Raw genomic sequence first — 14,146 nt, 5'->3', positions numbered from 1 at the left:
ACCTTCAACAACAATTGCATTATCAAGTATTTACGTCCACACAATCAATCAAGTCATAAATCAATCAAAAGTCATCACCACATCGTCATCAATCATTTAGCATATATGCAATCACCAACAAAATCACCATCACTTAACATATATGCATTCACCGACAATATCAAAATCAATTAACATATATGTATTCACCAACAATATCACAATCAATCAACATATATGCATTAATCAACATCGACTTTATCATATAATTCAACAACATCATACTATTTCTCACAATCCAAGTAAAGGAGAAAATACAACACCTTATGATAAACATCATATTCAACATCTAACAATCATTCACATATCTTCATATAATCATATCAAACAATCTACAAAAGATTTTCTAAGTATTTGGTCCTAAAGATTATTTTCGACAAAGTCCGTATCAAGTGGTAAAACGGCCAACATTGATAATTTTCAAAACAAGGTAACTTATTCAAGTTTGGAAACTCACAAATCAATCTTAATCAATCATGTAGTCATGAGCTTAAGCCACTTACGAACTATCAAACATTAGTTCAAAGATTAGCCTAAGTTCGTATGAGAAAACCCCAAATTCACACATTCCGCAATCCCACCCGAAAATCAAGTTTGACATGAATAAGACCTTGTACCAACTTTACAAGCCTTGCCTAAGTCCATATGGATTGTAGACCAAGCTTGTAATCCATTTTAGTTCACAAAAGTTCATTTCCGACAAAATCCGAAATTATCAAAAGTTCAAGTTTCAACCCAATTAGAAAATCCCAAGTTTGAATAAGTTAATCATGTTCCAGTAGGTTTAGGAGTACAAACAAAGATTAAACAAGTTGAAAGAAGTATTTTACAAAGCTTGGATTGATCCCCGATTGCCCGGAACGAAAATCAAAAGTTGCAAAAACTGGGCTCGTTCGCTTAAGCGTCCATCTGTTCGCTTAAGCGACCAAGCTCCAGAAGCTTATAGTAGTTGTTCGCTTACCTTTCGCTTACTGTTTGCTTAAGCAACCAAGTTCCATAAACTTTCTGTGGCTGTTCGCTTAAGCGAACAGTCATCAGTTCTGCAGAAAAACTTTCGGGTTCCAACCCTTTTTCACCCAAAATTTTCAATTTTGATCTTCCAACATCCAAATATGTTTCCAAAGATTGTTTACAGGTTCAAGAACTTAAAAGGGCTTTCAAAAACACATTAAACATGTAAACAAATTCCATTCTAACGTGATTCACCAAATCAACTTATTTTCACAAAACCAACAACAACAACAACTTAATTCAAATCACAAGCCCATGATTATGAACACCCAAGCTATGAATCATCAACAACAATATCTCATAACAACAACAACATCAATTAAACATGAATCTCACCACATTTCAACAACAACATACCACATTTTCACTTTTTTTCCACTCTCCCGCTCACTTTTTCATGTGGCGTGCCATAGTTTTTAAGTCATTTTAATATTTTCTTTATCTTTTTCTTATATTTTCAATAAGAAAGTGAAAAGAAGGATAGAAAGAAGAGTACTCAGTCCAGATCTCAAACCATCAGAAAATCCTAAATCCCTTTCTCTCTCTCCAATCTCACCATTGTAGAAAGAAGCTTGCCTCTCGCTATCTCCCCCCAGTAATCTCATCATCGCTGCTAGGTAAGCTTACATTATTGTCTTCATAGTTTTCAACATGTTTAAAGTTTCAATTTTTATGGGTTTTTTGCTGCTTCGGTTCAACCCTGTTTCCTATTTAGCTGCTTCAATTTTATCCTGCAGTTGGGTTTTTTTGTATCGGTTCCTATTCAATCATTGGTTCCTATTAATCATAGGTTTCAACACTTTTATGCTGAACGCTTCAATTTTTAAGGGTTTGTTGAAATGTTTATTCATTCTTTTCCATTTATAATGGCTTGCCTCTAACTAAGTACATAGTTACCCTTGATTTTGCTTCTTATATACATTATTATCTGTTTTTTAGATTAGTGGAAAAAATAATTTTCATAAACCTTATGCTGAATCTATAAAATTTTAACGATTTGCTGTTAATTTTTAAACTTTGGTGAAAGTATCAATTTTATACAACCTGAATGAATTATTTTAACGAGTAAAAAAAAGATTAATTTAATATATAAAGTGAAGTAATTAACAAGTAAGAAAAAAAAGAAGTGTATTAAATTCTAACCTGTGGTATGACAATAGCAAGATTGAGAACTCCTAGAGATAACCTTGAAAAAAATTGAACAAAAAGCAAAACATTAAGCACTTTTGTTTAGTAGTAAAATTGTTTAATTAAGTGGGTTATGACTTGTGATTGTGTTTTACCTTGGCCTACCCCTGAGGAGCTGGAGAATATTGATGCTAGAGCAAAGGGTATGCTGTAAGTGATCTGAACAAATAATAACACAAGATTAGTGTTAGTTTAACTTGCATTGTATAAAGTTTCTTGACTTTTTGCTTTGTAAATTTTAAGCACTTTTAGTAACTATTCTCTCTTTAGGAAAGAAATGAATAATAATTGAAGAAAATTAAAGAAACAGATTTGGACTTCAAAACAAAGAGCATCACGAAAATTTTATACAACTTAGCCAATAATTTTCATAAACCTTATGCTCAAAGTGTTAATTTTATACAATTTGGTATCTTTTTTTTTGGCTTAAATATGCAAACCGTCCCTGTAATTTGGGCTCATTTTGATTTTCGTCCCTGTAAAAAAAAAAATTTAATTACATTCTTGTAAAAAAAATTTTGTTTTAAAAATGTCCCTGGCCCCACTTCGCTGGTGATGTGGCAACGTTTTGGGCCACGTGGCAGTTGCTGCCTAGGCAACTTATGCCACGTGGCGCTGACATGGCAGTCCACATAATTAAAAAATTTAATTTATTTTTAAAGTTTTAAAAATATAAAAAAACATTTTAAAAAATCTGAAAAAAATTAAAAAATATTAAAATTATTTTCTGAAATTAGTTTTATCATATAATTTTCAATTTTTTTTTTTTTTTTAAATTATAAAATCTGAAATTTCTGAAAAAAAATGAAATGATTTTTTTAATTTTTTTTTAAAATATGAAGAAAAAAAAATAATTTTCAAATTAAAGTCGAAAATTTAATTTTAACAGTTTTTTTTTAATGATTTTTGAATTTATTTTCATATTTTTTTAATTTAAAAAAATAATTTTTAAAACTTTAAAAATAATTTTAATTTTTTAATTATGTGGACTGCCACGTCAGCGCCACGTGGCAGAAGTTGCATAGTCAGCAACTGTCACGTGGCAAAACCCATGCCACATCACCAGCGAAGTGGGGCCAGGGACATTTTTAAAACAAAATTTTTTTTACAGGAATGTAATTAAATTTTTTTTTTTTTTACAGGGACGAAAATCAAAATGAGCCCAAATTACAGGGACAGTTTGCATATTTAAGCCTTTTTTTTTTTTTATAAAGCAACAAATCAATATAAATGCCAGGAGAAGCCTGAACCTTGTACAAAGAGTTTAAAGCAAAAGACTACCTACTAAAACAAACATACAAACAAAACAACACAAAACCTTCCTAGTGAAGGAAGGAAGGAAAGCTAATTCAAACCCATCCTAGAGTAGGGTAAACCTGAATTATCCCGCAACAGAGCATAAGAGATTAAAGGGGGTGGGGAGCACCACCACTGACTGTAATAAAGAGATAACGCTTGCCCATGTTTGGCAAGGATATCAGCTACCAAGTTGCCCTCCCTAAAAACATGTTCACAAGTACATGAAATATTTTGACAGAATTTGATGCAATTATGCCATCTTGCTCTCATCTGCCAAGGAACTCCAACACCTTTATGATAAGCAGTGACAAACTTGATGGAATCAGTTTCAATGCAAATGCATTTCTTGCGCTTTTTCTATGGCTAGCATTCCAACACAAAATTCAGCTTCTAGTGGAGTTGCATGTCCAATGTTGCTTGAGATTGCACCAAGAAATTGATAGCTTTCATCTCTGATTACAATGCCAATGGATCCACAAGGTTGTCCCCCAACTGAAGAGCCGTCACAGTTGAATTTCACTCTGCCACTTGAGGGAGGGCACCAAACCACCTCTCTAGTTGGTGAGAATCTCTGAATTTTGAAAGGAATGTTGAAAAGCTTGGCAACTTTGTAGTCCAACATATTAGAATCCCCTTTGGTTCCTTTCAATCCAAATGGCCCAAATAGTATGAATTATAGCAGAATTTAGAACATGCTGAACCAGCTTGATTCCAACACCCACCCTGCCTAGGATCAGTTGAGAGCAATTAGTGCAGTCTAGTTTCTGTTCAGTACCCTTTTCAAGCCATTCCCAAAGTCTATGTGTGACAGTACAATCAAAGAAAATATGATGTGCAGATTCTGCCTTTTGCCAGCAAAAAACACATATAAACACAATTATACAACCTCTCTTTCTGAGGTTTTCATCAGTTGGGATCTTGTTTTGTAAAAGCCTCCATGTAATGAAAGATCTAGAAGGAGGGATGTAAGAATTCCAAAGGAGCTTTGTCCATAGAACCTTGGGGCTGTTACCAAGAAAAGTATTGTAAGCAATCTTGCTGGTGAGGTTTCCATCAACTGCAGAATTCCAACAAAGCTGATCAATAATATCATCAGAAGGCAGGGTGAGTGTCTTAATTTTCATGGTTAAGGGAGCATCCCTTTGAATGATGTACTCAGGAAGACACCAATTTCCTTCCACAATACAATCAGCAACCTTCATTGTGAGCTTAGAATGTAGAGATGTGGGAATGTTCCATTGCATAACAATTGTTTTATCTAACCATTTGTCAGTCCAAAAGTGTATGTCTTTACCATTACCCACTGACCAAGTGGAGTGATCCAGCACCATATGAAAGTTTTGTTTAATGCCAGGCCAGATAGATGAAGCAATATAATGGGATTTGGGTAAACCATTCTTTAGAAATCTATGCCTGCAGATAATAGCCCATTGTTCATTGGATGTCAACAATTTCCAAGTCAGCAAAAGCATGACTGCTTTATTTGTTTTAACAGGATCTCTGATAGAAAGACCTTCTTCCTCTCTAGGTTTACAAATTGTTGCCCAAGCCACAGTGCAGATCTTTTTTTGATCAATACTACCACTCCAAAGGAAGTTTCTCATGCATTTGGCCACCTCAATGAGTAAACTAGAGGGCCAAGGATAAACATGGAAGGAATATGTCAACATACTGCTTATGACTGCATTGATGAGCTGCACTCTGCCCATTATTGTCAGAAGCTTCCCTTTCCAAGTACTGAGTTTATGCTTAATTCTATCCACAATTGGTTTAAGATGGAGAGCTTTAGGTTTACCCTTAAATAGGAGAATTCCCAAATAAGTAAAAGGTAAAGTTCCCTGTTTGAATCTAGTGATGGAAGCTATTACATGAGCTCTGGATAGAGATGTGCCCCCAATGTAAAATTTACTTTTTGAAGAATTTATCAATTGCCTAGAATACTGACCATAAAGAGGAAAGAGCTGCTTGATATGCCATATGTTACTTAGAGTTCCTTTGCAAAAAACAAGTATGTCATCTGCGTAGAGACAATGACTGGGAATGAAGAGAGATTTAGTAGCATTCATCTGAGTAATCTTTCCATAAACCACAAGAGCTTCAAGACCCCTGCTTAGGACTTCCTTAGCTATACAAAATAAAATTGGTGAGAGGGGGTCCCCCTGTCTCACTCCTCTTGTGCAGTTAAAGAAACCAATAGCTTTCCCATTAATATTGATGGAGATTTTGGCAAAATTGAGAATAGTAATAATCCAATCACAGAAAAGTTGACTAAAACCAAAGCAGTGAAGAACATGTAAGAGAAACTTCCAGTTTACAGTATCAAAGGCCTTCTTTACATCAATTTTTAGGGAAATATTGCCTCCATAAGTTTTTTTATGTAACAAATTCACAACTTCTGAAGCAGTCAGAATGCACTCATGTATGTGTCTTCCAAGTATGAATCCCCTTTGATGAGGGGAAATAATTTTGGAAGCTATCAAACCCAGCCTATCAGCAAGAATTCTTGTAAGAATCTTGAATTGAAAATTAGCTAGAGCTATAGGCCTAAAATTCTCTAAGTTATCTGCACCAGGGATTTTAGGTATGAGTATCAACAAGTTTGAATTGAGATTGGGCATTATATAGTTATGTTGAAAGAAATGTTGAGTGGACAACACCACATCCTTGCCAATTATATGCCAGAAATGCTGGTAAAAATGACCATTGTACCCATCAGGTCCAGGAGCAGCATCTGCACTTAAATCAAAAACAGCATGTTTCACTTCATCAGCTGAGGGAAGAGCAGTTAACATGTTATTGTCCTCTGAAGTTACACAATGGGGAATATATCTATCAGGCAGATCATTGACAGTATATTCCTGAGTGGAGGAGAAATTATTTGTAAAATAGCTCAAAACATGGGTTTCTATGTCTTCAATACTAGTGTAAACTTCATCACCATGTTACAGCAGACCAATATAATTATGGGCATCTCTGATCTTGCAGGATCTATGGAAAAAAGCAGAATTTCTATCACCTTCAAGGAATCTGGCCTGTTTGTGCTTGTCTTGCCAAAAATTGTTTAGCCTTTGAAGAGCCTGGTTGTAGTTTGTGATGCAAGAAAGCTCCTCATTAGATCTTTCCACACTGAAACCTAGATGATCAATAGCCAGCTGAGCATCACTAAGGTGTTGATGAGCCCTGTGAACCTGCTGATGAAGATCACCCACCACCGCCCTATTCCAAATCTTCAGTTTAGGCTTCAGAGTCTTTAACTTGTAATGTAAAACATGCATAGGGCTTCCCTGAACATTTACAGACCAGTGAGTGGAGACCAATATTTCACAGCTATCAAAAGGTGTCCAAGATTTAAAAAACTTGAATCTAGGAATTATATTAATGAGAGGGTGCTTGTGTATAGTCAGAAGAAGAGGGAAATGGTCAGAACAGGTTCTAACAAGAGTGTTGCAGCAAGTAATAGCCCAGTAATCCATTTCTCATTGCATATAGCCCTGTCAAGCCTTTGTGCTATGAAAGCTCCACCTTCTCTTTTGTTAACCCATGTGTATTTGGCTCTAGAGGTATCCAGATGAATAAGAGAGCGTAAACTTGTCCATTGCAAGAACTCATTGCATGCAATTTGCAGAGGGATTCTTCCACCAAGCTTTTCATGGGCCCCCAATATAGAATTGAAGTCTCCAAAGAATAACCATGGTCCAGTGTGTTCATTCAATAAGTATGAGAGGTCAAACCATAATTCTCTTCTATTGATATAAAGGGTGGAGGCATAAATTGCTGCTATAAAGGTGGGGGTCCCTTCATCAACATAAGTGAAGGCTATACATTGAGCCTTATTGAGTAAAATAGTTATAGTGTATTTATTGTTCCAGAGACACCAAAGTGTAGGAGTTTTTTTGCTAATGTTAATGGCATGATGATGAAGGTTGAGTTTATTCCAATACCATGAAGGAATGGAATTAAAGGAAATCAAAGGTTCAGCTAAGAAAAGAATATCAGGTTTATGTTTTTTGAGCATATGAAACAAATGTATTTGGGTGTCAAGATTACCAACTCCTCTAATGTTCCAGAAAATCCACTTCATTGTGTTGATTTGTTATGATTTTTCTTCTTGCTGCCAACATGTGATCTGGTGATGGTAATCTCCATATTCTGTCTAGGAGATTGCTTATGTTGTGGTGGAGTATCAATTGAAACACCTGGATTTTTCTGCTTTTTTGGTCTACCTCTTTTGCTTTTTTGTATCTGATCTGTAGGCAAGCTCAAGTATTTTGCAACATCTGGGAATTGAGTCTTGTGGTATTCATTATCAGTTTCAGGATCAAGAGTGCTATCAGTGTCTTCATTACTCCAGAATTTAGTTAAGACTTTACCATCCAAAACACAAGCAGCAGAATTATTAATTTTGCTGTTTTTGAAAACCACTTGACTTTTATCTTGCCCCAAAAACTCAGATGTTGTGATAACAGGCTGCAAGATAGGTTGCTCAGTAAAAACTGCAACAGGTTCTAAAGCCAAACCAGTTGAGTCAGAAGTAGCCCTTGAGGGAATCATTATCCTATCAATGCTACCCTGAACAAGAGATAAAGTTTCCTTAAAAGATAAATCTTCATTACCCTGCTTATCAATATCAGAAACTTGTTGACATTTGAAAGCTTAATATAAGGGTTAAAACTAATCAAGGGTTAGTACTTGGTACCAAATGGGATCAGTTTTGGGTACTGTACTACTAAAATTGAAGCTTAATATAAGGCTAATTTATTTCATGTTGTGAGAATATTTTGGTTCGAGTCTAATTTTATGAGGTAAAGGTTAATGAAAAGGGTTTATGACTATGCAGGCAAGGGATCTTCCAAAATCTATTTAGCCGTGCAACCAAAAGAAGGTAAAAACAAAAAGGGTACTAAAAAGAGGAGGACGGAATTCGTTGAACAGATAGTGGAGACAGACCCGTCATTACAGTTTATTCCGATGCCGACTCAAAATGACCCTGGTTCTTCAACAGTACAGACTCCACCAACTTACTGTGCACCATTTCCTAGATATCCACTGCCTCCACTACCTGCGCAGACACATCCATCATACCCTAGACAACCATTGTGCCCATATACATCTCTACTCCATTCCCTACACCGAGTACTTCAGCTGTCAATTCCCACTCCCCAAATTATCGTTCACATGTCCCTACACAAAATCCATCACTCACGACACTCACTCAACCATTAGGCCTTTCACCTACTCCACCCATATACATCACTACTCCATTCCCTACACCGAGTACTTCAACTGTCCATTCCAACTCCCCAAATTATCGTTCACATGTCCCTACACAATATCCATCATTCCCGACACACACTCAACCATTATTCGCTTCACGTACTCCACCCACTACTTCAGCTGTCCATTTACACTTCCCAAATTTTGGACAACGTCCATTTATTCCTGGACCACGTTCAAATACACCAGGAGAATTCATGAATCTATTGTCTTCACAACCATCTGCCGAAGTCTTCATGCCAGTACCCACAATTTTGAACCAGGAGCAACAACATGATCAACAACATGAGCAAGATGAGGAACAACAACAAGAGGATGAGGAGGAATTCCAAGAGGAGGAGGAGGAGGACGAGCAATATATTGAGCATCATAAAAGACATCCAATTTGTAACCAATTTATTATCTTCCCTGTCGTTCGAGGGTAAGTATTAACAAATTAATTTTCTATTTATATTTTGACTTAACTTATATTAATTTTTGAAATTAACAATTTAATTCATATATTTCAAATATTTATTAAGGTTGGAGCCCAATGCAGTCGTAGCCAAATTTATTAGGTTGGCAATACAAACCAACTTCAAGCAGTTTTGGAAAACTTACAACGCTGTTGATAAGAAGTTGATTTTTGAATGGTTTCAGGTAACTTGAAATAAATACATATAAGTTCTGATTTAGGGTCAAGTTACTAATGCATATGAAAATGTTGGTTAAACATTTTGAAGTTACTAATGCATTTGAAGTTACTAATGCCACTTGGTTAAACATATAAGTTCTAATTTACAGTAATCAATTTTGTGAGAGGTAAAGGCGAGTTTATAAAAATATAAAGTTGATTTTGATAATATATTTGGTGCAGACAAAATGTGTTTGGGAGTCTCGCCATGATGCTCAGGTTAAGAAGAATTTTCATTATCCAGCTCAACACCGTTTCCAAGATATGATGTCAACAATAAGAGCAAAGCATGCTAGAGATCCTGAATGGGTACCTGGGTGGATAGGAGTTAACATCTGGCCTCGCTTATTAGAGCATTGGGCAATAGGTCCAACATTTCTAAAATGTTCACAGATTGGAAAAGTTAACCGAGCGTCAGAGAAGGGAGGTTGCTTGCACTCAGGTGGTTCTGCAAGTTCTTAAACAACTAGTCAACGCATGGTAAAAATACATTTATTTCTTAGTTTTTATATATTTGTATATATTAATTACTCGCAAATTCTAACTAACTTTATTTTTAACCAATTATAATTAATTTTATGTCGTGCTAAATTAGAAACGCACCCTTGGGCGAGATCCATTTATTAATGAATTGCACAAATATCAGCACAAGAAAAAAGGCAGTGGTGAATATGTTGATTCTCGTGCTAAGACCACTCAGGTAAATTTACACTTTCGTATTTTTGAATTGTCTTAGTGTGTGTTTTGTTCTGTAGGTGGTGAAAAATTAGTTTGATAGAGTTCAAAGCAATTTGACGTGCGTTTGGCCATTCAAACTGCCAACCAAACATATACGAAGAAGTTACTTTTCTCACCAATTGTAATTTGAATTAACAAGTGTTATTATTTACGTATACAGGAGAAGTTTGATAAGAAGGCTAAAGATGTATTATCTCCGTCTGATGGCTCATCTCCAACAGGTACAATGCGTTTACTTGATCATTCTACCTCACAAACCATTTGGAAGGAAATAGTCGGACGTGGAAAAAGTTACAAATATTATGGTGCTGGATCCATGGCCTCCAATTTGGTACACAATAGATGTATTTATGAACGATCGATTGATGGAGAAGGCGGCTCTCGTAATGTGGAGATGCACCTGAAATGGTTGCAATGATACAACAATTGAGTCAACAGATGCAATCTCAAAATCAAGTGGAGCTTGAACAAGCGAGGACTCAGAGTCAAAAAGAACTTCAAGAGATGAGGACTTAGTTAAAACAACAACAAGACTTTTTCATTATGGAAATTCAGCGTAACAGAGAGTTGGTAGAAGAGATGGAAAGGAGGGCCGAAAGATGGGACCGTAGACACCGCGAACACTTGCCTCAACAAGACTCTGCAAATAATGAATCTCTTTCCTCAAAAGATGGTGATGGTGATGATGATGAGGATTCAGAAAATGCATGAAGGTATAAATCCTTCATTTTTTTTTTCTGCCAGAAAAGTTATTGGTATGTTGTAGAGTCTTTGCCTTTTTTCCGTAAGTTGTGATTTTGGTATAGATCATCTGGTATCATAATGGGGTCTGATGGAATGAATGATATTTGACTACAAAACTGTTTGTATGGTTCAATTTGCTTAATTGTTCGCTTGTTTAGTTTGTGAGAAAGCATGGTGCTTTATTTATATTATCATGGGGTGTGAAAACTAGAAAATAGAAACAATGTATCCCATTATGCGAAGAACTTTATCACAAAAATATGAAGGCTACAATTAATACAGTTTCAGTCAAACTTTTGAGAAAACTGTTTTACAACAACTTTTTCATGGGAGGCATGTAACTAGGTGTTTGGAAGGTAATATTAGGCCTTGAAACGAAAATGAGTTAAATTGCTTGTAAACTCTGTTCTTTTCGTAAGTATTTGAGTTAACTTGCTTGTGTGAGTTCAAGTTAACTATGAAAAATTGATAAACTCTTGATTCTAGCAGTGAATTGATCGGCCTAAGTATATACATTATTTTGTTAAATTAGTTTTGTTCTATGATATATTTCAGGTTTAGGAAGCTAATTTAAGTGTGTTATACCCTTTTATTTACTACACAACAGCTTTTTCAGTTTAATGTTGTTATTTTAAGTGCACTGTGTTATTATGGTTAGATTCAGTAAAAAATGGACTTACTATTTCAACTGCTTCAAGATTCAGACCCAAGTCCAATTTGGAATGATTATAATGATGTATCCAACATGCTCATGTTTGTTATAGACTTGAACTTTAATTTTGTTTAGCATACTATATGGACTTGAATTATGTGTTTATCTGATGGATTACCTTTTGGTTGTTGCTATTGCAGGTTGTTTATTGGTGTTGTAGGTGGTTTTTGACTGTGACGCTGGGGTATTCTCATTTGTGGTTTCGGTATCAACAAGAAGCTTGTTGCCTGCTATTTGTTCAGACTAGTGTGCAGCTGGTTGAACTTTTGTTGGAATATGCTAGCATCATTGTTTGAGGGGCTGGGCTGTTTTTATGTTAGTGGTAATTTATTTAGTTTTGTTTTCGGCAGTTATGCTGCTGCTGTGATTTTGGGTTTAGACCTTTGTTTTAGTTCTTTGTTTTGAGAGGATTTGGTAGGTGTTATTCTAGCAGAATCTTGTTCGATTTGTCCGCGAGCTTTTGTGTTCCGTACACAATCTCGACGACTATAATATTTGCCGTTTCAAGAAGAAAAAAAACCATTTATTTACTTTTTTTAATCAAATTCTGTTTTTTTTTTATTTTTAATTAAAATAAATACCGAGGAACTTTTTACTTGGAGTGTTTTAGTGTTTTAAATTTTAAATATTTGACGCTTTTTTAAAATTTGGTATTCAGATATTGCCGCTTCATTATGAATTAACAAAAATTAAAAAATAACATACATTCCTAGTACAAGATCCTGGGAAAATGGTAGTTACTTTGTGTCAGTCACCGCAGGTGCGCCAGTCTGCTGTGCAGTTGTCAAATCAATATTCCAAGGACATTTGTTCCTCGGAAACTTTATTTCCTCGGAACCTGGATTGCAACCAATGATTTTTCGAGGATCCATATTCCTCGGAATAAAGCGACGTTCTGAGGAGAAACAGACATTTTCCTAGGAGTTATGGGCCTCGGAATTCCAATGATTTCTTGTTGTGAATGATCATTTTATCTATACCGTGTATAAAGAAAATAAGTTTAAAATCCATGAGTTTACCGTTCATTTAAACTATTTTACTAACGATTTTATCCTTTAATAATATTATTTTAAATTTTAATTAAAAAATTGAATCCCATTAAAACAGGAAAAATTCCACTACGTTAGGAAGAATATTATCAATATGATATATGAAGGGGATAGAGATTTTGTGTTTTTTATATTTCAATTATACCCTTAAATAAATTTTCTTATATTGTTTGTGGTATTCAAAAAGATAAGGATTTATATAGTATTTGTTAAATTATTGTAGTTATTGAAAAAGAAAAAAATTGTTTTTTTGAGTTTGTTACAATTTAAAAGTCATAAATCTGTACTTATAATTTTAATCAGAATAAAAATTTCATATAAAATATCGTTCATAATTTGCACGCATTAGTGCAATAAAAAATGTATGTCTTTCTGCTTGTAAAGTGTAAAACAATATAGAAAATTAGCACTACAACAGATTTCCATCATTGCCCTTTTTAAACTAATGATTTTCTTTGTTTATTCTTCTATTTTATGACTTAAGTAATGGAAAATAGTTTAATCTCATCTATTTTAATCTCTTAATCGCACTAATTTGCAAACAGAAACACTATATTAATGTTGATATTTTTTAAATAAGTTGATATTTTTCAAATAATCATTAGTTTTCAAAATTTAATATCAAATTTCTCATAGCGGTATATATAAACATTTGATTTTTGAGATATGATCTCATAAAATCTACAACGATTGCAGTGCAAATATTTAACGATATTTTATATATAAAATAAAAAATATCTAATTGAAACACTATATTATGTTGATAATTTTTCTCTCGAAAATGTTGATAGTTTTAAAGTAGACACGAATTTTCAAAATTCTATCATATCGCATATCGGTACATAAAACTTTTCTTCTGCATATATAAGCAAATAAAATCCTCAATGAGTGCGGTGCAAATATTTAACGGTGTATTAAATATAAAATAGTTATAAAATCCTCGACTTTCTCATATATGTATAAAATAAAATCCTCAACGAGAGCGGTGCAAACATAGAACGGTGTTTTGCATATAAAATAAAAAGTTATTTAATATAAACACTACATTAATTTTGTTATTTAAAAATAGTTATGAGTTTTCAAAATTTTATCATATCAATTTTCTCATATATGCACATAAAAATTTGTTTTCACATAAATAAGAAAATAAAATCCACAATTGGTGTAATTCAGCTATTTATTAGATTTTTGTATATATAAGAGAAAAATATTTATCAGATATTAATTAAATTTTAATTAATATCTTTTAATTATCGACAATACTAACAATTTAATTATATTTCATATAATTATCGCAACGTTAGGTGACCGGTACAAAAACACTAGTCTTTTACTAGTTTTTTTTTTTTTTTTTTTGTGGTGGCCTGGATTCGAACCCTATACCTTACATATATTATGCATTGTCTATACCAATTGAGT

At 34.1% G+C, this 14,146-nt stretch overlaps 2 protein-coding genes across 2 annotated transcripts; one reads left to right on the top strand and one right to left on the bottom strand.

The window, feature by feature from the left end:
• Positions 1 to 4,160: 4,160 nt before the first annotated feature.
• LOC112419398 (uncharacterized) lies at positions 4,161 to 7,618 on the bottom strand. Its single transcript, XM_024777043.1, has 3 exons — positions 6,975 to 7,618; positions 6,554 to 6,864; positions 4,161 to 6,466 (listed from the first exon to the last, which is right to left on the bottom strand). The coding sequence occupies exons 1-3, from the start codon at positions 7,616 to 7,618 to the stop codon at positions 4,161 to 4,163; spliced, it is 3,261 nt and encodes a 1,086-aa protein (XP_024632811.1).
• Positions 7,619 to 9,961: 2,343 nt separating this feature from the next.
• On the top strand, positions 9,962 to 10,640 carry LOC120578366 (uncharacterized). Its single transcript, XM_039831047.1, has 3 exons — positions 9,962 to 10,000; positions 10,080 to 10,184; positions 10,383 to 10,640. Exons 1-3 carry the CDS (start codon positions 9,962 to 9,964, stop codon positions 10,638 to 10,640), a joined length of 402 nt encoding a protein of 133 aa, XP_039686981.1.
• The last annotated feature ends 3,506 nt before the right edge of the window (positions 10,641 to 14,146 follow it).

The sequence above is a fragment of the Medicago truncatula genome, chromosome 2 (assembly GCF_003473485.1).
Source record: "Medicago truncatula cultivar Jemalong A17 chromosome 2, MtrunA17r5.0-ANR, whole genome shotgun sequence".
Classification (NCBI taxonomy): Eukaryota; Viridiplantae; Streptophyta; class Magnoliopsida; order Fabales; family Fabaceae; genus Medicago; species Medicago truncatula.
This window is presented reverse-complemented; position numbering and strand designations above follow the sequence as displayed.

Excerpts from the sequence above, each read along its gene's own strand:
- LOC112419398 (XM_024777043.1), bottom strand. The coding sequence starts at position 7,618 with ATGAAGTGGATTTTCTGGAACATTAGAGGAGTTGGTAATCTTGACACC. Across the intron at positions 6,865-6,974 it reads TTACTTGCTGCAACACTCTT|CTGTGAAATATTGGTCTCCA; the intron begins GTTAGAACCTGT and ends ACCTTTTGATAG. Across the intron at positions 6,467-6,553 it reads ACAGGCCAGATTCCTTGAAG|TTTACACTAGTATTGAAGAC; the intron begins GTGATAGAAATT and ends ATGGTGATGAAG.
- LOC120578366 (XM_039831047.1), top strand. The coding sequence starts at position 9,962 with ATGGTAAAAATACATTTATTTCTTAGTTTTTATATATTT. Across the intron at positions 10,001-10,079 it reads TTCTTAGTTTTTATATATTT|AAACGCACCCTTGGGCGAGA; the intron begins GTATATATTAAT and ends GTGCTAAATTAG. Across the intron at positions 10,185-10,382 it reads CTCGTGCTAAGACCACTCAG|GAGAAGTTTGATAAGAAGGC; the intron begins GTAAATTTACAC and ends TTACGTATACAG.